Here is a 27763-nt window from a genome sequence, read left to right on the forward strand (position 1 = left end):
GAAGGAAGGAAGGAAGGAAGGAAGGAAGGAAGGAAGGAAGGAAGGAAAGAAGGAAGGAAGGAAGAAAGAAAGAGAAAGGAAAGAAGGAAGAGAGAGAAAGGAAAAAGAGAGAGAGAAAGAGAGGAAAGAAGGAAGGAAGGAAGGAAGGAAGGAAGGAAGGAAGGAAGGAAGGAAGGAAGGAAGGAAGGAAGGACTTACCAAATATCTACTACTGTGCTAGGTGCTTTACAGCTATTATCTTATTTGATCCTCACAACCACCCTGGGAGGTAGTTCATTTATTATCTCCATTTTACAGTTGAGGAAACTAAGGCAGAAACATTATTTGCCTAGTGTTGAACAGCTAATATGTATCTAAAGTCGGATTTGAATTCAGGACTTCCTAGCTCCAGGTTCAATTCTCTATCCACTTTGCCACCAGATGCTTCTAATATGAGCCAAGTTTGGGTGGGACTTTGACTTTGGACACAAGCTGGGACACGGACATGCTTGTCACTGTTTGACCTTTTCCTGGGCTTCGGATCATAGGTCTAGAGTTGGGAGGGACTTGAGAGACCAACCTGTCCAATCCCTTCAATTTATAGATGAATTTCTCCAACCAGAGAGAAAGTTCCAAGGTAAAAAGCATTGCAGTGGGCCCTCCTCTTGGCCACGAGTCCTACCACCTGGCTCTCCTCTCTCCCCTCTGCTTCTGAGTTGGCCTGGCTTCCTTCAAGACTCAGTCCCAATCCTGCTTTGTGCAGGAGGCCTTTGCCAGCCCCTCCCCTTGCTAGTACCTTCCCTCTGAGAGTATCTTCCATTTACACTGTATATATCTTGTATGTCTCCCCATCAGAATGTAAGCTTCTTGAGGGCAAGGTTCATGGTTTTGTCTTTCTCTGTATTTCCAACTGTTGGCACATACTAAGTGCTTAATAAATGGTCAATGAGTGGCTTACAGACTGAGAATCCCATGGATTAAAACAAATGATGTAAAGTGGAGAAGAAAAAAGAAAGTAATTCCAAGGGGATTCGGGCTTCTCTTTTCTCTCTTCACCTGGTGTTCTTTCAGTTTCCTCTGCAGTGTGGAATTCAAAGATTGCTCATCCTCATACTTGGAGTTGACAGAATTGATCTCCATGTCTCTCCTAAGGAGAGAACAAAACACAGTAAGTGTCAAGAGGTGGGATTTTACTCTCAGGAAAGCTATCCAGGGCCAGAATAGGATTCAAGAGAGAGCCTTGGGGGCAGGGGAGAGGAAGACAGGACAGAATTCTTCTTCTTCTTGTAACTGAAAGGACGTTCTTCCTTCTTCTTCCCTCCAAGGGACCTCAAGACTAGGCAAGTGTCTTCTCGTCCTATGGATCAGTGAGATCCTTTAGCAAAATCCTCAGCTCTAGCTTTATGGGGAAAGATTATCAAACATTTTCCCTGTGAATTGGTTAGTCATTCTGGAAAGCAATTTGCAATTATGGTAAAATAGTGAATAAAAGGTTCATATCTGCAGACCCATAAATTCTACTGCTCGGCATATTTCCCAAGGAGGTGAAAGAGAGAAATAAAGTCCCAGATATATCAAAATATTCACAGAGGCACTTTTAAAAAATAATAGTAAGGAATTAGAAACAAAGTAAATGTCTGTCTTTGGGGAATAGCTAAACAAATTGTGGTAAATGAATGTAGTAGAATATTATTCTTCTGGAAGAAACAATGAATGTGATGAATGCAGAGAGATATGGGAAGATGTATACGAATTGGTGCCAAGTGAAGAAAGTAGAACCAGGAAAACAATATACACAATGACCACAACATTGAAAATGAAAAGAGGACCACAAAACGGATTGTTCTGTTATTATAACCTAGCTTAGTTCCAAAGAAGAGATAAGGAAATACACCTCCACGCCCCCATCTTTGTAGAGGTAGGGCAGTACGGGTGTGGAACATTGTTAGACTTGGTTTTATGTATTGTTTGGTTTGTTAAACTTTCTGTGTTATGTTACATAATAGGGGAGAATGAAGGGATATTTTTGGAAATGAAGGCAATGTAAAAGCAAAAGAGATTAAAAAAATGTTTTTGCTTTTTTTTTTGGGGGGGGGGGGCAAGACAATTGGGATTAAGTGACTTGTCCAAGGTCACACGGCTAGTAAGTATTAAGCATCTGAGGTCAGATTTGAACTCAGGTCCTCCTGACTCCAGGGCTGGTGCTCTATTCACTGTGCCACCTATCTAACCCCCTCCCCCCGCCCAGAGATAAACAATTTCAATGCCTCCAAAAGATTCAGCTTTTCACCAAAAAGTAAAAGTATATCCATGAGTCCTACATTCAGGTGACAGTTTTAGAAATTAGAGGCCTCAAAACATGGTTACCCCTCTGACCAGTTCAGTCAGAAGATGGTACTGGGGAGACAGTGATATGATGGAAGGAGGATTTAATATAGAGTAAAAGAACCTGGATTTGAATCCCAGCATTGCTACTTTTTGTGAGCTCCCTCTGAGTCTCATCTGAGTCTCCTTATTTGTCAAAGGGGGTAGTAATACACCTTATAGTACTAACTACTTCATAGGGGTTTTTTTGGGGGGGGAGGGCAATTGGGGTTGTGACTTGCCTAAGGTCACACGACTAGTTCTTGTGTTAAGTCTCTGAGGCCAGATCCGAACCCAGGTCCTCCTGACTCCAGGGCTGGTGCTCTATTCACTGCGCCACCTAGCTGCCCCACTTCATAGGGTTTTTCTGAAGAAAGTGCCTTAGAAATGTGTATTAGTATAATTGAGGCAAATCTCTACTAGGTAAATGTGTTCCCTGGGTAATTCTGAATGCTCTATAATTAATTTGAGTTTTTCATTTTTTGTCTTTTTACCTGCCCTATGATTTCACTGGCAAAGGGAAGTCCCAGATGAGGAAATTTAATTCCCTGTACCTTTGTGAGTTAGTAGAATCTCTGCAATACAGAGTTTTAGAGAGTTGCCTGGGACATAGAAGTTAAATGACTTGGCTAAGACCACATCTTCAGTATTGTCAGAGGTCTAACTGGAACACTGGTTCTCTAGCTAGGTGGTGTAGTGGACAGAGTACCAGGCCTGGAGTCCGAAACACCTGAGTTCAAATGAGACCTCAGACATTTAGTAGCTATGTAACCCTGGACAAGTCACTTCCCTCTGTTTGCCTCAGTTTCCTCATATGCAAAATGAGTTGGAGAAGGAAATGGTAAACAATTCCAGTATCTTTGCCAAGAAAGCCCCAAATGAGGTCACAATGAATTGGACACAACCAAACAAAAACTTCTTGACTTTAAGGCTGATCCTGCTCTCCTCTCCTCTTCTCCCATTTCCATTTCCCATTTTAATGTGTTTTCCCCCTATTAGAATGTAGAATCTAGAATTAGATTGTAAAGCTAAAATTAGAATCCCTACCTTGAGAGTAGGGACTGTCTTTACTTATATTTATATCCCAAGCCATAGGACATAGCATTCAGTAAACACTTTAAAGATGCTCTAATAGGGGTGGCTAGGTGGTGCAATGAATAGAGCACTGGCCCTGGAGTCAGGAGGACCTGAGTTCAAATCAGGCCTCAGACACTTAACACAGAACTAGCCATGTGACCTTGGGCAAGTCATTTAACCCCAATTGTCCTCCAAAAAGCAAAATAAAACATGCTCTAATGATCTCCCTATCCACTATGTATCACTGCCTCTCTATAGCTAGAGTAAATCATACGTAAGAGCACATACTTCTTAACCACCTCCTCCAGATCGAGCTTAGCTCTCTCCATCTCATTCAGGTTATCAATGGTCATCTTCAAGTCACTCTCGGCTTTCCGGCGAGCCTTCTCTACCTCAGCCCGGATCTTCTTTTCTTGTTCCCAGTTGTCTTCCAGCTGTGGAGACAAGAAAGTGAAGAGAAGGTGAGGGAGGGAAATCAGAGACAAAAACAAGAAAAAAAACCCAGGCAAAGGGCACACGATTGGTTATTCGGCCAGAATGCCACAAGTACTGGGGCAACAAGTAAGGCATCTTCCACCTCCCACATCGCTTCCCCCAAATAGGAGTGAGGACTTCTAAGAATTCCACACCAACTGGGTCTCACCTCGTGGATCTGGGTGCCAAGTTTGCTATTATTTTTCGTTAGATGATTCACCTTGTCTTCCTCAGCTTGTAGGTCATCAAGAGTTTTCTGGAAGGAAAAAAATCCCCAGAAGAAGCTGATGAGGGAGAGAGTGTACAGAGAGGCAAGGGCCTCTCTCTTTTATAAGGAGCACCTGCCACAAGAGTTGGACGTAGTACCCATTGACTGAATCAGTGCTGATCCTGTGTTGCCAGCCCTGGGTTATTTTGCTCAATGTGGAAAAAGAGTCAACTGCTGCTGAAAATTAACCTAAATTCAAATAGCTTATTGATGACAGAACATAGATCTAGAACTTAAAGAAGGTCTCTACAGAGGCCATAAAGTCCAATGTCCTTATTTTGCAGTTGTGGAAATTGAGGCCCAGGGAAGTTAAATGGCTTGTCCAGTGTCTCACAGATAATATCAGAAGTGGGATTTGAATCCAGATCTTCTGACTGCAGTGCCAGCAGTTTTATTTAGTATTGAGTCTCTGCTATGCTGAACATTTATTTAGTGACTCTAAGAGAAGAGACGCTTCACTCTACATTGTCAGAGACAAATGGGAGTGATCAGAATTCACCATACAGCCATCCCAGGACTCTGCAATACTTCTATAGGCACAACACTAGACGGTAACAGCCCTCAGAAAGCTGGTGAGTCTCCCCACCTAAGTGGTCCCCTGCCCCCCTTAAAAAGCATGGGATATTTGGAATGAAACTTGAAGGCAGCCCAGCCTAACTTGGCCATATGGAATGTCAGGCCTCATAATCAGCAAAGGGTGAACACCAGTCAAGTATATATTTCTACCTGGTGAAGTTCCTCCAGAGCCCTCTTCTCCTTCTGGAGCTTGCCTATGGAGTCTTCTCGGAGGGAGAGGTCTCCACTCAAGGTCCGCACTTTGTGATCCAAGGCCTACAGATTGGAGAGGGGAAGATAGTGGTATTTATAGTGAGAAGTCACCCCAACCCTAGGAGTGTGAAAAGATCACTACAAGATAGTGCCTAAGCCCAGTCCAATCAGAAATTAGTGGGTTTGCCATGCACACCTTCTCACATGGAGAGGTAAGGCAGGCATATCAAAGGCCCAGTGGTTCTAAGACTTGTAAGTCAAAAAACAATCTCATCGTCTGGAGTCTTGGAGTAGCATCAAGGGGTCTCCAGGAGAATGGGCTCATTCCCAGAGGCAGCAATTTGACAATAAGGACAGAAGAGCACATTTAAGGAGGAATCTGCTGTGTTGGAGGAGAGGGAATGAGCAAGACCTTGGGCAGGAGAGGGCTCTGCTGATTGGAAGGACTCTCCATGCTGAGAGGAGGGAGGCCTAGGAACTAAAGGAAAGCTGTGTTTGTTTCGGCATCAGGGGAAGGATAATAGCAACCAACAGTTGCAGCAGTCGAAGGAGGCAATCCCAGGCAAGAGGATGAATGGTCAGTCTTGGACTAGAGACCTTATCCATGTATTTGCCCAGGGCCCTGACTAGCAGTTTGCACTTTGGCATTAATGAAGGAGCCTTTTGAAATGGTGCCTGGTTAGGAATGGTGGTGGCGGTGCTGGGGCCTCTCCTCGAGCTGACAACGCTGGTGAATTCCGTCTCTACCTGTTTCTCCTTCTCTGTCTTAGCCAAGGTAGTTTCGACGCCCTCGAGGTCCCGTTTCAGGTCGCTCATCTCCCCTTCCAGCCTGCGCTTAGTGGCGCTGAGGGAAGCGGCGACGCCCTCCTCCTCCTCCAGCCTCTCCCGCATGTCTGAAATCTGACTTTCCAGGTCCATTTTGGTTTTCATCATCTGAGTGAGGCGCTCCTCTGCATCCGACAGGTTCTCTTGTTCCTAAGGAAAGGAAGGGGTTTCAGTAAAAGGGACGGAGTCCGGAAAGGATCTCTTAACACCCTATCCACAAAGGACCTAGAGATGATTTCTGAATGGGCAAGAAGATTGGTGGTGCCCGAGCTCTGCAGAAGTGGGGACTGGAGGAAAAGGCCATTCACGTGCCCTTTGGTAATGCATGGGAGAGGAAACAGGGCCTAGTGGCAAGAGTGTGAGGCTGTGAATCAGGGGGTCTGGGCTCTGGCCATAGCCCTGTCATTGAATAGCTATGTGAACTTAGATGGCAATGCTTCGTGCCTCGGTTTCCTCTTCCATGAAATGAGGATATCGACTTCATAGGGTTGTTTCAGGGATCAAATGAAGGTAATAGATGTGAAAGCGCTTTAAGAAGCAAAAAAATAGAAAGGTAGCCCATTAATTATCTGCTCAGTGACCTTAACTATGTCATCCATCCTCTCTAGGCCCCAGTTTCCCCTATTCTCAAATGGGGATTATAATATCATTTCTTTTTTTTTTTTTCCTTTTAGAGGGCAATTAAGGTTAAGTAACTTGCCCAAGGTTACAGGGCTAGTTTTTTTTGTGTGGGTGTTGTGTCTGAGGCTGGAACCGAACTCGGGTCCTCCTGACTCTGGGGCCGGCACTTTACTCACTGCGCCACCTAACCACCCTAGAATACCACTTCTAATTCACAAAGATGGGGGCAGGATAAAAGTGAGATGATACTTTTTGAGAAAACTGTGGAGAAAAATCATACCTATGCCAGATATTAAGAGGTTTAGGGTTGGGTGGGAATCTGACCCAACTTTATTTTTATTTCTTTATTTTTTTGCTTTTTGGAGGGGGAAGGCAGGGCATTTGGGGTCAAGTGACTTGCCCAAGGTCACACAACTAGTAAGTGTTAAGTGTCTGAGGCCGGATTTGAACTCAGGTCCTCCTGATTCCAGGGTTGGTGCTCTATTCACTGCGCCACCTAGCTGCCCCCAACTTTATTTTTATTAAGAGCATCACTGTACCATTTTACATCTGATTAAGAGGCAGTGTGATATAATGGACAGAGAGCTGGGATGACCAGGGTTCAAGTCTTGCCTCAGACATACGTTAGCTATGTGACCCTTGACAAATCATTTCACCTCTTAGTGTTCCAGGCAACCCTCTAAGGCCCTGCATTGCAGAGGAGACACCACCCTACATTGGTAGAAGGATTTTCCTCATCTGGAAGTTCTCTATAGCAATGAAATCACAGGTCTCATTTCTGTCCCTATACAACCAATTACCCCTTAACTGGATGGATAGGGAACATATCTGCCTGAATCACTTCACCCAGTGTCTGGCACGGTGCCCATGCAAAGAAATGTTTAATGAAGGCTGTTTAGGCTTTCTAATAGGGGTGCCTCACTCCCAGGCTGAGGTGGCATTGCCATAGGGTGGAAAAGAAGACAAGAGAAACTTCCCATTAGTCAGACTTGCTAATAGACCAGTGTGATACAGCTTCTCAGAAAAGCTTCCTCTGCCCTCATCTCTTCATTCTTTGCACCGAGTGACTAATTGTCTGGCATAACTATGACCCCAGAGATTGGGAAGAACCATGGTTCCTTCTCTTAGCAACGCCTTCTGCTCCCAATCCCTTAGCTCACATACTGCCTGCAGCTGGATGGTCAGGTCATTCTTCTCCTGGCTGAGTGTGGCCGCTTTTTCTTCCAGTTCCTTGACCTTGGTGATTAGCTCCTGTGCCTTGGACATGGCATTCCTCAGCTCTTCCTCCTTGGCCTTCATCTCCTCTTCCTGCCGAGCCACATTCAGAAGAGGCTTTACCTGTGTGACAAGCAGTGCCCATAATGGGGTTAGGGAGAGAATTTCCTCTGGGACAGTTGCTGTATCCACTATATAAGTGAAGAGGAACCAGACAGTTGTTCACCAGATAGCTCGATTTGACCTTAATTACACTACTCTTGGTTTTTAAATTGACCTCAGCCAAAAAAGGTCATGCTTAAAATATAAAGATAACTAATTGTTCTGAAGTCATCTATATGTCCTTGGGAATGTTTCTGAGAAGAGTTTTGTTTTTGAGAATTGAATTTCAGGAAATATTAAGGTTGGGTTCAAATGCCAGAGTTGAGTCTAAGACCTAATAATAGCACCTAACGGGGCTATGTGCCTAAGCTGCTTTTACATCCTCCGAGAGGGAGTGAAGAGCCCATCTTTAAATCCATCAATACTTTAGACATGACTATTTTGAACCTTCCACTTATTTACATCTTAATATGTAAGACCTAATGTGGCAGAGGGATCAGGAAGACCTGGGCTCAAATCCTATGTCTAATGTATATTTTCTCTGGGACCATGAGCCAATCACTTAACCCCTCATAGCCCCCTGACAATGCTCATGAGTTATAAATGAGCTGCCAGGCTACATTGGTGGAAAGAATTTCCACACTGGGAAATCCTTATGCCAATTGAATAAATCACAGGTCTGAACAACAACAAACAACAAAAAAGCAAATAAACTTTCATATCAAAACACCCTTCTTTATAGATGGGTTTTATTTGGAGTTGGTCTTGAAACATATAGTATATCAGTCTTTCACCTCTGAGAGATATACAATATCTCTGCCTGCCACCCCCTCCCCCAGGAGAAAGACTTTTCCTTATTTCTAAAGTGCCCCTATTTCCTGGATTCCCCATGTGGCTACATAGGAAGCCAAATCCTTTCCATTCTCAAACGAGGGGGAATGACTACTCATGTTTTAATTGTGTGATCACAGAATGTTAGAGCAGGGAGACACCTTAGAACAAGGGTTCTTAACCTGAGGTACAGTTGGTTGTTGGGTTTTTTTTTTAATCATTTTGATAACTGTATTTCATTATAATTGGTTTCCTTTTCAATCCTATGTATTCTTTTCTACATTTAAAAACATTAGTCTGAGAAGGGGTCCATAGGCTTCACCAGACTGGTCCATGATATCAAAAACAGTTGAGAACTCCTGCCCTAGAAGTAATCTAGTCCACCCTGCCCCCCATCATTCAACAGAGAAGGAAACTGAGCTTGGGTTTGTCACATGCTTCTCCCCTCACCTTATTGTATAGTTTCCACCAGCCCCAGAACCGAAGCTGCAGGAACTTGCGGATGTTTCGCTGAATGACTTTCAGGCCCATTCTGCAATGAAACCCAAGGGATTACATGAGTTGGGGGTGGAGGGCATGGTATCAGTACCCGGGGGAAGGGGAATGGAGAAAGAAGGGAGTAGGTGGTAGGCATTGTTCAGACATGAAGATACATTCTAGAGATGTATCATCTCTCTTTGTTCTGTCTCGGACTGTGAGCAATGAGTCTGGCGAGACAGGAAGGGAATCAGGATAGTGATCAGAAAAATGCAGTCATCAGCAAGATAAGGGGACAGATGATGAAATGCTAAGCCCATTCCTAGACAACTGTTAGAGGTTTGGGAAAGGCGGGGCACTGACTCTAGAGAGTTCATTTATTTCTTCACTAACTGGTCCTCAGAAAATAAAAAAATTAAGTATAATGAGAATATAGTGGTCTCATGGTAACAAAAAATATTATTGTTGCTACCCAGATCATGATGGTAGGGCAGAGAGCGATGAAGAATATCATGATTATGCAGGCATTGAAAGGAGTTGACTATCAGGTGTATTGGAGGAAAGACAAGGAAGGGCAGCCATTCAGGTTTGGCCCTAGACAATATTAGAATATTGGCAAAGCTTGTCTCTGGCAGCTCCTGCCATTTCTAACATTCCTCTGTGTCTACCCTGAAGTATCCAATGCTTTGATGTTTGACACTGGCTTCTTAAGACTCTCTGGGAGTGTCCAACTGGGCTACCAGCATCCCATAACCCAATTTTTTTTCCCTCAATATTCTTCCCTTCCCTCCCCTCCATGGTAATCAAATATTATTTGTCCTATTAATCTCTCTGCTTCGTGATGGATGGATGATGGCTCTGGAGGAGGAAGTGAGCCCGGTGACTTTGCACAGCCCTCCCTCACTCAAATCCAATTCAATTGCAAGTCATGTCATCACTTCCCTATGGCCTGTAAGAGTGTCGAGTAAGAAAGACAAAACACAATCTCTGCTGGGTGACAATGGGATAGTAATTCATAAATGTCCCTTATATAGCACTTTAAGGTTTGCAAAGAACTTTACACACACACATACTTGACCCATGGATTTTTTTGTATGGATAATATATGAATAATATTTGATCTTCACAATAATCTTGTGAGGTAGGTGCTGTCATTAGCCTCACTTTACAAATGCATAAAGTGAGATGGAGAGAAGTTAGGTGAATTTCCCCAGATCACTCAACTACTAAGTGTCTAAGCAAGATTTGAACTCAGGTCTTCCTGACTCTGTAGCCAGTACTCTATCTACTTCATCACCTAGCAGAGGTCCCTCCTGGATGCCTCAATAAACAAAGGCAAACTCTCCAACTGATAAATAGTCAAAGGATATGAACAGACAGTTTTTCAATAAAGAAATCAAAACTGTATAGACTCATATGAAAAAATTCTCGAAATCATTATTGATGAGAGAAATACAAATTAATATAACTTTGAGATATCACCTTACATTTATCAGATAAGTTAAAATGATAGATGCCCTTCAATTGGGGAATGGCTAGGCACGTTGTAGTATATGATTGTGATAGAATACTATTACACTGTAAGAAATGGTGAGTTGGCTGATTTTAAAAAACACAGAAAGACTTGGACCTATGAAGGAAGATGCTATTCACCGCCAGAGAAAGAACTCATAGTTATATATGTGTACAATATATGTATATTTGTGTGTGTTTATATGTATGTATATGTGTATATGTGTACTTAATTGTAGCTTTCTCTAGGGCAGGGTGGAGAGGGAGGGAGAAAAAAATAAAAAGTACAAGAGAGAACAAAAGAAAATTTAGAAGGAAGCACTGGAAAGCAGGGTATTTGAAAACAATGTATAGCATGTATTACATAGTTAAAAAAAAGTAAACAGTCTGAAATGGAAATCTACAGTTTTATATTGAATCCTCTATGTTCTGCTGTGTACATAGAAGTGGTTTTTTTCTTATTTTGTAATTTTTTAAATTTAAGTTATGTGAATAAAAAATTCTTAAACATAAATAAAGGCAAACAAAGTTAAGTCCCAAGTCAGTGATTGCCTGGCTAACAGATTCTCCCTCTCCAGTAACATAATAGTTTGGATTCAGGGAAAGGGCTGTACTTTTGGATCTAGAGGGCCGCATGTGACCTCGAGGCTGCACATTCCCCACCCCTGACTTAGAATTAGGATAGTCCTGAGTTTAAATCTTGCCTCAGACAGTTTCTTATCTGGGTGACCCTGGGCAAGCTACTTAATCGCTCTCTGTCTATTTCCCCATCTACAAAATCTGCAAAAACAATAATCATAGCACCTTCCTCATGGGGTTGTTGTGAAAATCAAGTGAGATACCATATGCACAGTGCTTTGCAAACCATTAAGCACTCTGTAAATTCTGGTCATTGTTATTATTCCTGTGATGCTGAGGTTGTCATCACGCTAAGAGGGTGTCATCCAGTGTTTAGGACTGGGGAAGAGACTGAAGCTCAATCTATTTTATTATATAGTCTTAGGAGTAGGTGCCTAGCTATGTCTAACAGGATATGAGTGGTTCTTTCTGCCATGTTTGGTTTGGTTTAAAAAAAAAAAGATGATACCTTCTTTCTAGCATCTTTTTGAATTCAACCCTCATTAGGAAACCCCGGAGACGGCACTGAAGCATGGTCATGATTTTGGCCAGGCGTTCATCTCGCATGTCTTCCAGTTTGGCCAAGATTCCAGCCCGGAAGAACACCTAGGAAAGCAAGCAAGCAGCCTAGGAGCCTCGGTTTCCAGGAATGTCACCCTTGCCTGCACTGCAGGCAGCTCCTTGGGAGAGTGCTCAGTGTTAAGCAGAGCAGGAAGTCAGTAAGTCAAAAGTCACTTAGTGAGTCCCTCCTATGTGTCAGGCATCGTGGCAAATGCTGGGAACAAAAAAGAAAGGCTTTCCAGGAGCTCAGTTTAATGGGGGAGACAACATACAAACAGCCACGTAGAAACGAGGGTATGCAGGGTAAGCTGGAAATAATTTACCGAAGTGTGATGGGAGTATTTTTAAAATGTGGGGCCATTCATGTGGCACCTGCTTCTCAGGGCTGCTGCAGGGCACCAATGAGATGGTGAATTGTAAAGCATTTGACAAATGGGAATACCATCAGGTGTTATTGACACTTGGTTAGTTTTGCAGAGCTGCTTTTTTTTTTTCCAATCTGTATAAGAGACGGCTCTCTGAGTAGGTAAAGAAAAGGGAGCAGGGATTGGACCAGTGATTTCACTGGTTTAATGAATCTGCAGGTAAGGAAACCCCTTTTACCAATGCAAGTACATATTACAATCCATGTACTTGCTTATATATTTTTCAGTCATGTCTGACTTCATGACCCCATTTAGGGTTTTCTTGACAAAGATACTGGAGTAGTTTGCCATTTCTTTCTCCAGCTCATTTTTTTACAGATGAGGAAACTGAGGCAAACAGGGTAAATGACTTGCTCAGGGTCACACAGCTAGTAAGTGTCTAAGGCCAGATTGGAACTTAGGAAGATATGTCTTCCTGACTCTAGGCCCAGCACTCTATTCACTGCCTTTTGTTTTTTGCTAACTATATTTCAATATAATTGGTTTCTTTTGTAAGTCTACATTTTATTTCATTTAAAAATGTTATCCTGAGAATGGGTCCATGGGCTTCAGTGGACCAGGACACAAAAGGTTAAGAACTCCTGTCTTAGAGAGTTGAGCAGTTATCAAACACACCACCCTCTGCCTACCACACACTCCCAAGGGTGGCCCAAACCTAATTAAAATGTAAGCGGGAAATATTTTTTAAAATACAATACAATACAATAGAACATTGAAAACATGAACATGTGGTTTTACAAGTCACTATGCTGCTCACAGGGATCCTTATCTACAGTTTGGTGATCCCCATTTCTATTTGAATTTGACATCAATGGCCTAGAGCAATGAGAATTTGCATGACTTTCCCGGGGTCCCACAGCCAGGATATAGCAGGAGGGAGTGGGAGAGGGGGAGAGAAGGGACATATTTGAAAAAGGATGTAATGTAAAAAGAAAAGACCAACAAAAATAAGAGCTTTTTTAAAAAGCTCATCATGTTATATAAATATCAATTATGATGATGAGAGTATATATAGATGAGGCTGGTGAAATGTCTCAAATGAGAACATAACAGAGGTGGGGAATCTTTACCTTTAAATATATCTAGTCACAGAGTGTCCCTAGCTTTCCCTTGGTATTATATGTGTGGTTCTCAGGAGCTGGAAGATTAATTCTCAGCAGGTTCCCAGCTTATGTCTCTGACTTCCACTTGCACTCAGAGTTACCATATGGCAGACTCTTTGATTATAAGAAATTGGGTGCAGTGTATTTGTTTCAAGTGAGAGCAATTTTATTAGTAAATTACAAGTGATATTGGCCTCACCTCTCGGAATAAACATATATACACATATACATATAAACATACATTATGTACACTCGTGCACATACATATAAACACATACACACACGTGCACACATTCATGCACAATACCATTTGTGTATGCATGTGTGTCGATATACATATGTGCACATATACACATGCCTATATACTTACATACATGTATACACCCATACACATACACATGCATGAAGGTTGGCTGAACCCCTTGTCCCTAAGGCCACTTATGGGGGATATTGTACAGGGGATTCACATCAGGGCATGGGTTGGACTAGATGCCTTCTGAGATCTCTTTGTCACTCTGAGATTCTGTAAACAGCTGACACACACAAGCCCAGCCTCATTCCTTCAAACCACACTGATGATTGGTATTGATCATGAAGACAAGGGAAAACTGACAACTCCATCACGTCATGGTTTCTTTTAAGGGAACACTCATCTCATTTACCCTATCCAGCCTGTAGAAGAAGCCTAACAAAGCTTGGCTGGGCCGGGAGCTGGCACAGAAACCATGAACAACCCCAGTGACTCACGAGTCAGGGTCAGGTGGTGACCTTCCCTCTGAGTCAAGAATGAATCAGGGATTGGCAGGGTGCTCAGGGGCTTTGGGCTGTGGGTGGTTTGGAATGATGGGCTTGATGACCCCATGGGCCCCTCTCCCACACATGTTAATGCCACTGCCGTAGGCCAAATTCTGCTCCCTTCATGAAGCATTCTTATTATCTACATAGAGGAGTTTTTTCTTATAAGGCAACAATTGGGCCTTGCCCTCCGCCCTTCTATTGCAGCTTTAGGACTTTGGACCTTTCCATCCGCCTTGCAACTGGACTCTCCTATTGGAATAATCTTCTTCAATTAGAGTATGAGCTCCTTGAGAATAAGGACTGATTAATTTTCTATTTGTATCCCTGGTACTTGTATACTTGGCACATAGTAAGTGCTTAATATTTTTTTCCTTCATTAATTCTCAGATCTTTTGGAATAATGCTAAGATAGCGCTAATTAAGGTTTAATTCATTAGAGCTGGAAGTGACCTCTGAAGTCATCTAGTCTAATTCTCTAACCCTCGTGGGGAGGGGAGGTCTCCCTACCTTCACTGCCCAACTGGATTCCAAGTAACTCTCAATAAGGCTGAGCTCTGAGGGCCTTGCTTGTAAATATGAAAGTGATTATGAATGTTTGACTGTGTGGTCTCTGACTATACACCTACTAGCATTTCACATTTTACTGATGAGGAAACCAAGGCCCATAGTGCCCAAGTTACATAGCACTAAGTATCAGAAATGAGATTTGAACCTAGGTCCTCTAGACTCTAAATGCAGTATGCTTTCCATTATGTCACAAATGGTGTTACTGACCATTGACTACATGAAAGAAGTAGAGTATCCAGAAAAACCTACCTTGGTGTGTCCAATTTTATATTCATTTATATCTATGTCAATAGAACTGAGCAAGAGTTCTGAAGCCTTCTTATTGTCCACAAATCCCTGAGGGATCACATTGGGGTTCAACACTTGATATCTGGATAGAGAGGAAGGTAATAGAGTGAGAGTTACACTTTATTCAAACAGGAGTCACTGCAGGACTCAAGACAGAGGTTTCCATGTTGAAAATGCTTCCTCATTCCTCTCTCAGTGGGACAGGTACATGACCACAATAGCTACTCTCCTTTCTGAGACTGGAGGGGGGAGGGAGAAAAGGAAATAAAAGAAAATATTTACCAAAAAATATTTCAACCAATGTATCAACCTATAAGATTTTGGTGGAGGAACACAAATGATTGCTGTTGGGAATCAGAAAGGTGATGCTCACCTCTGTTTGAATTCAGGGTACTGCAATCTGTTTGGGAAACCCTTCCTGCAAATACGGATGCCTTCCAGGACACCATTACAAGCCAGCTGGTGCATGATCAAGTGAGCATCAACCACCCCTGCCAAAACAAAGCCAAAGGTATGAGACAGTGAGTACTCCCCTAGGAGATGGGACAGATGGACAGCTCCCCACCCAAGGAGACACAGCTTGAAAGCTGGCACCGTTGATCCATTGCTGATGATGTGTGGCACCTTCAGGAGATGGAAAGGGGGTCTCCCTACCCTCCTTGCCTAGCTGGATTCCAAGTCACTCTCACTAGGGCTGAGCCTCAAAGGCCTTGGTGGTAGACACGGAAACAGATTATGAATGTGTGACTGTGTGTATGTGCCTGTCTGTGTGGCCTCTGACTAAGTAGGTGTCTCACAGCATTACAGAATTAATTTTAGATTATTCATTGTTTGGCACCCTCACTGCCTCCTCCACTTGCTGGGTTAATTGAAAGTAGGACTATATTGGGCAAACCGCTGGTTTGGGAAACAAGCTGGTGAGCAGAGGCAGCTCTCAGACTCTGAGAGCTCCCCTCCCTTCCCATGTACTTACCCGACTGTTTGAACTCATTAGGGACGATGCATCGGACGAAATGGGGGGCAGTGCTGTGCAGTGTGGTCATCAGCTTGTTCAGCTGCTCCTGGGGGTGGAAGACAAGTGAAGGCAGTGAGGAAATAGGAGCAGCTCTCATTTATCAATGGAAAGAAATCTTTTGCTATTTATAAAGTGCTTTACTAATGGGTCTTGTATTTCTTGCTTCTCAATGGGTAGTTAAGGGGTAGAGGGAGGGAAAAAATTAGGGACAGAAAATAAAAATTAAACATAAAAAAAGTACTTTCTTCCTCCAATGATGCTGGAAAGTCCATAGTTCAGTGAGGACCATAGATTTAGAACTGGAAGGAAGCCCAGGGGCCATTTTGTCCAATGTTCTCCTTTTCCAGAGAAGGAATTGAGTCCCAGGAAGTTTTCGTGATGGGCCCAGAATCACACAGGATTTGAACTTGAGTTCTTTGCCTTCATGAATAGAATCTCAGTTTTTGCATATGAGGAAATTGCTCAGGGTCACACAGTTAGTAAGTGTCGGAACTAGGTTTGAACCCAGGTCCTCTGTCTCAAAAGTTCAGCAGCCTTTCCACCGTTCCCTGCTAACAGGTAGACAGGGAGAGCATCAGACATATTTAAATGGATTCCCACATTTAGTGGTAAAGGAATGGACCTGAATCAACTCCTGTTCTTGACCCTAAATTTGACCCAACCAGCCAAAGAGCAGCAGTTAGGTGATAAATGGATAGGAAGACTCATCTTCCTGAGTTCAAATCTAGCCTTAGATATTTGCTAACTGTGTGACCCTGGACAAGTCATTTAGTTTCTGTTTGCCTGAGTTTCCTCATCTGTAAAATAGGGGTAATAATAATAACACCTACCTCTGAGGATTGTTGGAAGCATCAAATTAAGTCATATTTGTAAAAAGTGCCTGTTACATAGTCTAATATAATACCAAAGAATAATAGCTCGCATTTGTAGTGTTTAAAGGCTTATGAAGCAGTTTATTTACATTATCTCACAATGACCCTGGGAGATAGGTGCTATTATTATCCCCATTTTACAGAGGAGGAAACTGAGGTCAAGTGACTTACCCAGGGTCATTCAGGTAATAAGTGCCTCAGGGAGGATTTGAACTCAGGTCTTCCAGACTTGAGGGGGGCCAGTGCAATAGCCACCACTCTACATCATTACCTCAGTAGTTGGTTGTTGTCTTCATTCTTGAAGAAGACTAACATCACGTCACTGTGTTGGGTCAATGTACAGTGTGTCAGACTGTGCTGATCACGTCAACACAAGCTTAGAAGGCTCTACCATAGGTTAGGCACAGATAGGCACATGAACAGTTGGAGTGGAAATGTCTCTACTTTCGTGCATCTCACATTTCTTTCGAGCTCCTTCAATTCTGCTTTGCTCATAGAGCATAGCACCTTCTTTGATGCAGGCACATCATGTTAGGAGGGCCTGTGCCAGTATTTCCCATGTCTCACAATTGATTCCAAAATTGAGAAAATGGAGAAATTTTGAATGTTGTGAATAAGTTTGTCTTAGTAGTTAAGATAGCTAGAACATCTGCAGTCCTGTGTGACTGGGCCAATCACAAAAACTTTCTGGGACTCTGTTCTTTCTCCGGGAATGAGTGTGTTGGACAAAATGGCCCCTGAAGCCATTTCTAGTTCTAAATCCATGATCGTCATCAGACTACCTACTTCACAGGATCACTGGGGAAGAAAGCACTTTATAAATAACAAAGCAAAGCATTGCTTTTCTTTTCTTTTTGCCTTTTTTTTAAGATGGCAATTGGGGTTAAGTGACTTGCCCAAAGTCACACAGCTAATACGTGTGTTAAGTGTCTAAGGCTGGATTTGAACTCAGGTGCTCCCGACGTCAGGGCTGGTGCTCCATTCACCGCACCACCTAGCTGCCCTCTAAAACATTGCTTTTCATTGTCTGAAGTCTATAGGTCTCCTAAAGTGATTCATGGAAAGAAGGAAAAATCCATCTTCCCTTACAATCCATATGACTCTATGGTGACTTTGCCTTAGCCTTCCATTTTTCTAATTCAAAACCAATTTTTTTTTGTTTTATTTTTGCCTCCTTAAATTTTTTTATTGTTCTCTTTTGTTTGTTATGTCACTCTCATACTGCAACATATTCCTCTAATCTCCCCCACCCAAAAAGCTATCCTATATGACAAAAAATTTTAAAAAGTTCAGTAAAACTAACCAACACATCCACAAAGTCTGACACTGTATACAGTGTTCCATACCCATAGTTCCTGACCTCTGCAAAAGGGGCAGTATATTCTCTGAGACCAAGCTTGGTCATTACAATTATACAGGTTAAGTTTTGATTTTTAATTGATATTTTTATTCTTTCCATTTACATTATTGTTAATATTATATATATTGATTTCCTGGTTCTACTAACTTCACTTTGTATTAGTTCATGTGAGTATTACACTTTGTATTAGTAATACACTTTGTATTACTAATTACTTGTATTACTAATACACTTTGTATTAGTAATTCACTTTGTATTAGTTCATATAAGTCTTCGGATACTTCTTGGTATTCTTTATATTCATCATTTCTTATAGTACAACATTCCATCATCTTCAAGTCCCACAATTCATTTAACTATTCTCCATTTAGTGTTGTTGTTTAGCTGCTTTCAGTTGTGTCTGACTCTTTGTGGCCCCTTTTGGGGTTTTCTTGGCAAAGATACTGAAGTAATTTTACTATTTCCTTTATCCAGTTCATTTTACAAATGAGGAAACTGAGGCAACAGGGTTAAGTGATTTGCCCAGGGTCACATAGCTAATGTCTTAAGCCACATTTGAACTCAGGACTTCCTGACTCCAGGTCTGAATATACTGTGCCACCTAGCTGCCCTCCTCACCCATTTAGTAGGCATCTACTTAAGAAAAAAAAATCTTTCTTACGTTCCTGCTATACATAAAGCACATTGGTTGCTGGGCTTCAATTTTTCTGCCTAAAACATGCAGTGATAACTCCTGCCTCACAGTGGTGTTGGTAGGAACAGAAGTGCTAACCATATCACAACTGGAAGTCTCTAAAAGTCATTCTTAGAAAGGAAGAAAAACCCATCTACACTTATAGTTCACATGACTCTATGGTGGTAGAAAAATATGTGAAGAGATTAGACATTGCTCTAGAGAGGAGTCACTCAATCTGAATTTGAACTCAAGTCTTCCTGACTCCAAGCCCAGCACTTTATCCACTGCACCACCTAGCTACCTATGCACAAGGACTACAACAATATAAATGAAACAAACAATAAAATGAAACTTACTGCTGCATAATTATAATGACCAAAATTGACCCTGGAAAAGAAAGGAGAAAATGCAGTCCCCTCCCTTCACTATAGAGGCAGGGAAGCAAGGGATGGAGAGGGAATTATCAGGGTGGAATATTGCAGATACTGTCAGACTTGGGTGATGCATTGGATGGTTTAACTGAATGACCTTCTTTCCGCTTTATTAATTTTTGTTACAGGAGATGGCTTTCAAGGTGAGAAAGGATGGAGGGATGTATTTCGAAGTAAGAATGCTTAAAAAACAAAGCTCAATAAAATTAACATTTGAAAATAGAATTATAGAGTTTAGAACTAAAATGAGATACTGTATGGTATAGTATATAGAGAAACAGCCTCACAATCAGGAAATCCTGGGTCTGAGTCTTGTCTTTGAAACATACTGACTATGTGACCTTAAAGAAGTAATTTACCTTTCCATACCTCTAAGCAACTCAGATTAGAATTCGCAGAACAGTTGCTGATCTACATTGGCAGAAGGAGTTCCCTTACACCAATGGATTCACAGGTTTGAACCAAAAAAGTTGAAGTGATGTTAGGGCTCATCCTGTTGGCAATGAGGGTCCTTATCCCCAGTGAGGTTAAGTCTCTTGCCCAAGTTCACACACAGGCAGCATGAACCCAGGTTCTCTAATTCTAAATCCAATGTTCATTCCACTTAACACACCTCCTGTGACTGACTGGATAACTGACTAACCGAATGAAATAATTCAGATTCTGCTGGCACATCTGTTGTGGGCCAAAACAGTCACTTTAGGCAAGAGTAGCTGGTTTGGGAATACTCAGAAGTGTAGAGGTAGATGCATTGGGGTTGGAACAGAGGGCTTGGGAATCTTACCCTGTAGAAGTTGGAGACAGTCATGAAGGATGACCCTCTTTTTTGCTTCTTACTTCCAGCTGAAAACGAGAAATTAACATTCTATAAATTACTATGCCCAGAACAAGCATATAACCACTTCTACATTTGGTCATTCTATGTTTGGCTATGATGGACAACTAAGTGGTGAAGTGGATGGAGTGCCAGGCCTGGAGTAAGGAAGACCTGAGTTCAAATCTAGCCTCAGATCCTTACTAGCTGTGTGATGCTGGTCGACTTACTTAAACCCTGTTTGCCTCAGTTTCCCCATCTGTATAATGAGCTGGAGAAGGAAATGGTAAACCACTCCAGTATCTTTGCCAAGAAAACCCCAAAAGGGGTCACAAAGAGTCAGACACAACTGAAAATGACTAAACAACAACATTTAGTCACAACTCACTTTGGGGCTTGAAAAATCTTGATGAAACCCATCAACATCTGTCAAGAACTAGGTAGAGAAAAGACTGAAGGTGTGGAATCCTTCCAGATAAAGGGAGGGATGAATTATTTTGGAGGAAGATAGGGAAGAATAAGCCTATTTTCATACTGAATGATTGTTATAAATAAGTTGGTTTTTTTCTTTTTAAATTTTTTTCATTTAATTCCATTTTATTTTAAGTTACATGTTCCCCATACCCCCTCCACCACCCACTGAGAAGGCAAGAAACAACAAACCCCATTACAGATATGAAGTCATGCAAAAACAAATTTTTGCATTGACTTGTTGGGGGCAGGGGCAAGGAACATGAAAAAGAAAGAGAATAAAATTATGCTTCAATCTATACTCTGAGTCCATCAGTTTTCTATCTGGAAGTGGATAGCAGTTTTCATCATTATTTCTTTGGACTTTTGGTAGATATTTTTGACCAGAGTTGATCAGTTACTAAGTCTTTCACAGCTGATTATTGTTACAATATTGCTGTCACTATGTATAATGTTCTCTTAGTTCTGCTTACTTCACTTTACATCAGTTCATATAAGTTTCCCCAGGTTTTTCTAAAACCATCCCCTGCATCATTTCTTACAGCACAATGGTATTCAATCACATTCAGAAACCATATACATGTTCAGCCATTCCCCAATTGTTGGGCATCCCCTCAGTTTTCAATTCTCTACCATCCCCCCAAAAAGCTGATATGATATGTGTGTGTATACACACATAAATTTTGTTTTATTCTGTTTTTAAACAAGACCTGTGATTTCATTGGTGGAGGGAACTTCCCTGGAGGAAACTTTCTCTATCCCCACTAGAATATGAATTTCTTGAGGGGAGAGACCATGTTTTAGCCTTTCTTTGTGTCCTCAGCAATTGGCACAATGTCTAGCAGGAAGTAAGAAGTTAATTGAAACTTGCTGACAGACTGACTGGGTGACTGACATCAATATATTTCAACACCTACTCTGCAATTTTGAGTCTTAGAGTTGCCTGCGGTATTGAGAAGTTAAGTGACTTGCCCCTGGTCACAGGGCTAGTATATCCAAGGTAGGACTGGACTCTTCCTGATTCTGAGACCAGTTGCTTCCAAGTATTTTTTTGAAACATGCATACTTTCTTATTTGCTATTTGAAAGGAAAAGATGCACTAGCATTGCCATTTTTCTCATAAAGCCCCTGGTCCCTTTAGGAGATGCTCTGTCTCCCCCTACTAGACCATGAGTTCCTCAAGGGCAGAGGTCATGTTTTCACCTTTCTTGGTATCCTTTGCATACAGCACCAGGGCCCTGCAGGTCCAGGGAACACTTCATCAAGAGTTTTGAGCAAACAGTGCTGGTTTTAAAAAAGCCTGGCTCCTTCACTCAGGCCCTGGTGATGCTGGCCTTCCCCACAGTAGATAAGACAAGGCACCCCCAATGACACTGGCATTTGGACCTTAACAGGCAAGAGAAATGGGTTGTCATATCCTTCACTCCCAGGGGGGATGATTTGTAATATCGAGTCTGTGTGCATAGTTGAGTTGTGATTTAGGAACTATCCCTTTAAGTTCCGTTCACCTGTGAAGTACTCAGACCAGGGGTGAGGAACCTACAGCCTAGAAGCCCTCTAGGTTTTTAGGTTCCTTTGACTGAATCCAAACTTCACAGAGAAAATCCCCTTAATAAAAAGGATTTGTTCTGTAAAATTGGACTCAGCCAAAAGGCCACAGCCAAGGACCTAGAAGGTGACATGTGACCTCAAGGCCATAGGTTCCCCACCCCTGACTCAGGTAGTCTCAGTTGTAAAGACAACAATCTATCTGTAGAGCAATAAATTTAGAAGACAAAACCCCTCACAGCTGTTTCAGATTCAGAAGCCAAGGCTACCTGCTTCCATTGGGCTGAGATTCCATTTCCCAGCCCTTGATGACTTTCTCATTTGCCAAGGGACCTTCTAGCCCTACAGTGAACACTTGGGTTCTAACTACTTACTAGCTGCATCTGAAAGGGGAGAGGTGACTGTCCCTTAACCTGTATTCCAGAGGCCACTCTGGTGTGTTGGCAAGAGTAGACCTGGATTTGAATTCTGACTCTGCTATTTCCTAGCTGTGTGACCTTGGACAAGTTCAGCTCTCTACCTTCCCTCATCTGTGAAATGGGGATAATAAATACTTGTGCTACCAGTTCCTGAGAGAATCACATTAGCTAATATTCATAAATTTTCTTGTCACCCTAATCCCTAATAGAAATGTGATCCCTGAATAAGAGAAAATTATCCAGAGAAGTAATTTTGTTAAAGTGTTAAAGATACTTCAAAGCCATTGCCTTTCTGATACAGTTTCACCCCCAAGTAAGGGTGGAAACAAAGAGACCCTAGACTCCTAGACTCATCTATGGTAGAGGTAGCTGGCTCTCCCTGTCCTGAGATACTCAAATCCAACCTCATCTATAAAGGGAGTCCCTGGGGATGCCATCTCTCCTCTGAACTACTGTTCTAACACTTTGGATTAATATTACACAATTTGCACTTAAAGTCTTCTAATTTCTGGGCTGGAAGGAACCCAAAAGGTCATCTGCTCCAACCCATACCCAAACAAGTACTTCCTATCCTCCCCAACAAAATGATCATCTAGCTTTTACATAAGTACTTTTAGTGATGGGGAACTCACTACCTCATGCGGTAATCCATTTTTACTCTCCTTTCATATATTCATGTCCTGTTTCATGTTTCATATATATAGGCTCTCTTTTCAACTAACTAAAAGTTTCTTAAGGTTAGAAAATGTATTGCATTTTTTTCTGGTTTTGTGTCACGGTACTGAAACAACCAGATGATGTAGTGGACACAGCGCCAGACTTAGAGAAAAGAAGGTCTGAGTTCAAATTCTACCTCAGATAATTATTAGTCATGTAATCCTGGGTATGTCTCAGCCTCTCTCAGCCAGTTTCCTCATCTATAAAATGGAGATAGTGACTCCTGCTATGTAGGGTTGTTGTGAGGATCTATCGAGATAACACATCTAAGGCACTTTGCAAATGCTAATTATTACAATTATTATTAGCACTGGAAAGAGATTTGTTAAATTAAGTTGGATCTCTGAGGATTTTAAATTGGGGAAAAGGTGAAATGCACTCCCCTAGTTGCTTGTGTCTTCACTCTTAGACTACCTTTTTACTGGAGAGACAGAGACAGATTCAGAGACAGAAACAGAGAGAGATCTTTCATGTACAGCTGTTTACATGTTGTTTCTCCCATTAGAATGTGGACTTTTTTTTTTCTGGAGGGGGGAAGGCAGGGCAATTGGGGTTAAGTGACTTGCCCAAGGTCACACAACTAGTAAATGTTAAGTGTCTGAGGCCACATTTGAACTCAGGTCCTCCTGACTCCAGGACCGGTACTCTATTCACTGAGCCACCTAGCTGCCCCTGAATGTGGACTTTTAAAGGGCAAGGATTATATTATTTTCTTCCTTTCTGTCCTCAGCACTTAATGCAGTGTCTAACACCTAGTAAATAGTTTGTTTGAAATGTTAGAAATGTTTGTTGATTGACTAGTAAAGGGAAAGGAAACTCATTTTTGCCCTCAAACTCCTACCAGCAGGAGAGACAATGTATGGGTGTTATCAGCCATACCTGCAGCCTCCTCTTCTTTAAAGAGCATGCTAAGCAGCACCATGCTGGATTTCTGGAACAAGCCCACCACAGTTTCATTCAGGGGGTCCTTGTTCTTCTCCAGCCAGCCAGTGATGTTATATCCCACCTGGACAGAAGCACAATACAGCAATGTCCACTTTCTCCTCTCCCTGCTCACAGGGATGGGTGGACATGAGTCCTGCCCATTGATTCAAGGCGCATTTGCAGGGGGTAGCGATGGGGGCAGGAAGGGTGTCAAGACGGGAGAAAGCTGACTCATCCATTTTGGCTGCCTACATTGATCTGGTTAACTAAATTCACCAGTGTCCATCTAGCTGGAGGAAATAAGGAGAAAGAAAATGTTCTGGGTCCTTCAGCCTGAGCACAGTCCAGGGAAAGAGAAAGGGAGCCAGAAAAACTTTTTGTTCTTTCATTTCCAATATCGGGGTAAAAATGAAAAACAAAGACAAAAAACTGGTTCCCTCCTTACATCAGTGCCTGAATTTGAGGGCTCAATTCTTGGAAGTGTAGCTGATCTTCTTAGGTTTTGGGTATTCAATAGCTATAAATAAAATGCTATTTTAATTTCAGGAGAGGGGAAGCACTGCAGTTTCTGTCCTCATCCTGTTGTCTGCTCAGGGTAGCCGGGCAATCCACTCATTGGCAGAGCTGAGTTTGAGAATATTCAAGTACAGCCTCCTGACACCATTGTCCAGAAGCTCCTCTTTCCCTGCTGTCTCATTCCCAGAGGTCTCCATGAACTTGGCAAATAACGAGTGGCTAGCTCTTACAGCAACCTTTAAGTCACCCCGGGGAGAGAGGGGGAGGGTTTTTTCTTTAAGCTTACTGAACAAAGGCTCCCTTCCCCTGTTAATTATACTTGGAGACTGTGTGTGCCAGAAATGAATGGGGAGCCAGAATTCTGGCAGCAATGATCCGCCCCCACTCTTGTCTCTCTTCCCCTCTCCAGCCTCCCAACTACATTTTCTATCTGAGCTGTCCTGGTTATGTAGATAAGTCATCTTGATTTGCTGGTCACAATCTGTTGAAGCACCTCCCACCCCCTTTCCAATTTGGGAATTACTAATGAATTCATGACTTCTTTGCCAGTGTATTCATTTCTGGCCCACTCTCCAAGTCTGAGATGTCAAACTGAAGGCTAACAGGACTACAAACCGGGGAGGGAAAGAATGGCAGGTTCAACAGGAGGGCCAGAGGTGGCTTTGAAACATTCAGTCCTTTGCTTCAATGCTTTGGAATTTTCCAGGAGGAGGAGGGAGTGGGCAGGGTGAGTGAGCAGGAGGCATGCCTCCCTTTGCTTGGCAGGTCACACTTTTCTGAAGTGTTGGTATGCTTTGCCACTAAATCTAGAAGCCTCATAGTGGCAGATTCACCCCTTCCTCACCACCTCCTCTATCTGTGGCATGTAGTGCTTGAGAGTGCATTCCAGCGTGAATTGGCAATATGCTGGGGTGTTTGCTTGGGTCTGGAATAATTCATCTGGAAGCGCTTTCTGGGGCTGGAAGTCGACAAAGCAGATGGCTGCCGATGGACAGCTGGTGCCAGGACTTACCGTGCCAGCATAATGGACCAGCTCAAAGTGGGCTTCAGGGCCTTTGCCTTTGCCTCCTCCCTTTGGCTTGAGGAAGTTATTGGATTTTCCCAAGTGATTGTCATACAAGGCAGCCTTGAAAGTGGCATCTGTGGCTTTAGGGAAGACACACTGCTCTTCTAGGATGGAAAAGATACCCATGGGCTGGGGGAGGTGAAGGGGAGAGAAGGAAGCAACAGAATTAAAAAAGTGATGTCAGTTAAATAAACTCCCATCAATGCAGTGAGAAACCAGGATTCCAGGGGCCCCATGATGACATATACTACTCCACCTCATGACAGAGATGATGGATTCAGGGGGCAGAATGAGGAATACATTTTTAGACATGGTCAATGTACAAATATGTTTTGCTTGACTCTTTTTGCTTTTTATTTTTACAATAACAAAGTTAAAATTTTTATGTTTTGGGGAGGGAAGAGGAGGAGAGAAAATGAATGCTTATTAATTAAAAAAATTTAGAAACATAAGACGTGGTTCCAGAGATCCAAGAGTACTGTGTCTTGGGGTGGGGTGGGGATGGGGTTGAGTGTATGACCATGGGTAGCTTTGTCCAAACATTGACCAACATAGTGCTAAAACCTTGAATCAGTGCTTGAAGGAACTGATCAGTTCTTCCTCAAGCTCCTAGAAACTGGTTTGGCCCTTCTTAGCCAGGATCCAGAATAGATCTTGGAACAAGATCAGCCTTCAGTGAAATTGTGAAATAGAGGAAGTCTGTCTGTATTACCTCCGCTTCTCCTTCCTATACCCTTACCCATTCTTTTCCCCCACTCCTATCCCTAGGCACTCAGTGTTTTCACTTAGTCCTAGGGTCCTCTTATCATAGAAAAAAAGTCACATGATAAACTCATTCTTGCCAAGGTATTAAGGAAGTTAATGATTGAAAGTATTATTCTAAACCCATGCAGCCTCTTAACTTCCCCATTTCTGTAGAGGGAATCACCATCTTTCCAGTAACTCAGATTTGCAGCTTAGAAGTTCAGCTCTACACTCTCACTCATCCCCATCCAGTCAGTCTCCAGCCTTGTCAATTCCTCACCCACCTCTCTTCTTTCCATTCCATGGCAGCTACCCTAGTTCAAGCCTAGTAGCCTCCTACTTGTTCTGCTTGCCTTCAGCCTTCCGCCTTCTCCAAACCATCTTCCATAGAGATTCCAAAATTTCCTAAAGCTGACCCTGTAGCTCTCTTGCTCTTATAGTTCTAGACAGAAATTTTTTTTTGGCGGGGGGGAGAAGTGCTGTTGGAAATCTACCTTGTGTTCCTCAAGTGACATCATGTAGGATCACAGTAACAGGCCACTTAGTTAAGTTATAAAATCACAGATAATCAGTATTAGAAGATATCCTAGCCATCTACTAAGATCCTCTCATTTTACAGATAAGGAAACTGAGGCTTAGAGAGCATGTGACTTACTACCTGAGTGACCTTGGGCAAGTCACAAGCCTCAGTTTCCTCATCTGTAAAATGAGAGTTGAGCTAGATCATCTCTGTTGTCCCTTCTAGCTCTAAAGCTATGTGACACATAGTTTTTTTTAGTACTTTCTAGCTCTGATGATATATGATTCTCTGACTTGCTAGTGAAGTGGCCTTGGGTAAATCATATTACTTGTAAAATGTAAATAGATTTGGAGCTGGAAGAGGTCTTAGAGATCACCTAGATCAGGTTCTCATTTTATAGATGATAAACCTGAAAGACAGAAAATATTAGTGACTTGCCCCCAGTCACCTGGGTGGGAAGGAACCAATCTAGGAATTTGCAACTAGTTTCCCTGATTCTGGATCTTTTAATTATACTACACTATAGAAAGGAACAAATAACACAAAGGAATATGTGGGAGCCACTGAAAATGGATTGTAAAGCCATATATGAATGTAAGGTATATAATACCAGGACTTTACCCCAGAGACCAAAGAAAGAGGGAAAAGACCCATATATACAAAAATATCCATAGCAACTCTTTTTAGTGGCAAAGAACTGGAAACCAAGGAGGATGGCCATCCACAGGGGAATGACTGAACAAGCTATGGTATATGTATGTGATGGAATACTATTGTGAAATTATGAAGGGGATAGT

General features: G+C 42.3%; 2 protein-coding genes and 1 long non-coding RNA gene across 3 annotated transcripts in view; 1 reads left to right on the forward strand and 2 right to left on the reverse strand.

Moving 5' to 3' along the window:
* The window catches only part of LOC138158634 (uncharacterized), a 34212-nt gene extending 18819 nt beyond the window's left edge, over positions 1–15393 (forward strand). Inside the window, exons 2-3 of the long non-coding RNA XR_011167686.1 lie at positions 11639–11850; positions 15263–15393. This is a non-coding gene — a long non-coding RNA (uncharacterized lncRNA). The remainder of the gene's footprint in view (positions 1–11638; positions 11851–15262) is intronic.
* Positions 1–27763, reverse strand: part of ARPC1A (actin related protein 2/3 complex subunit 1A) — a 341638-nt gene that overhangs the window by 83613 nt on the left and 230262 nt on the right. The gene's annotated exons all lie outside the window — the stretch shown is intronic.
* Positions 1–27763, reverse strand: part of MYH16 (myosin heavy chain 16) — an 82203-nt gene that overhangs the window by 29265 nt on the left and 25175 nt on the right. The window contains exons 13-26 of the mRNA XM_069084738.1: positions 25649–25831; positions 24076–24202; positions 20012–20070; positions 15847–15934; positions 15247–15364; positions 14835–14955; positions 11601–11737; positions 8975–9056; positions 7541–7714; positions 5678–5905; positions 4889–4993; positions 4064–4150; positions 3709–3854; positions 1036–1126 (exon numbers count right to left, since the gene is read on the reverse strand). Coding sequence (XP_068940839.1) covers positions 1036–1126; positions 3709–3854; positions 4064–4150; positions 4889–4993; positions 5678–5905; positions 7541–7714; positions 8975–9056; positions 11601–11737; positions 14835–14955; positions 15247–15364; positions 15847–15934; positions 20012–20070; positions 24076–24202; positions 25649–25831 — 1746 coding nt within the window. The remainder of the gene's footprint in view (positions 1–1035; positions 1127–3708; positions 3855–4063; positions 4151–4888; positions 4994–5677; positions 5906–7540; positions 7715–8974; positions 9057–11600; positions 11738–14834; positions 14956–15246; positions 15365–15846; positions 15935–20011; positions 20071–24075; positions 24203–25648; positions 25832–27763) is intronic.

Source organism: Petaurus breviceps, unplaced genomic scaffold, assembly GCF_028583685.1.
Source record: "Petaurus breviceps papuanus isolate PSGF00001 unplaced genomic scaffold, PetGlider_PUasm1.0 175, whole genome shotgun sequence".
Taxonomy (NCBI): Eukaryota; Metazoa; Chordata; class Mammalia; order Diprotodontia; family Petauridae; genus Petaurus; species Petaurus breviceps.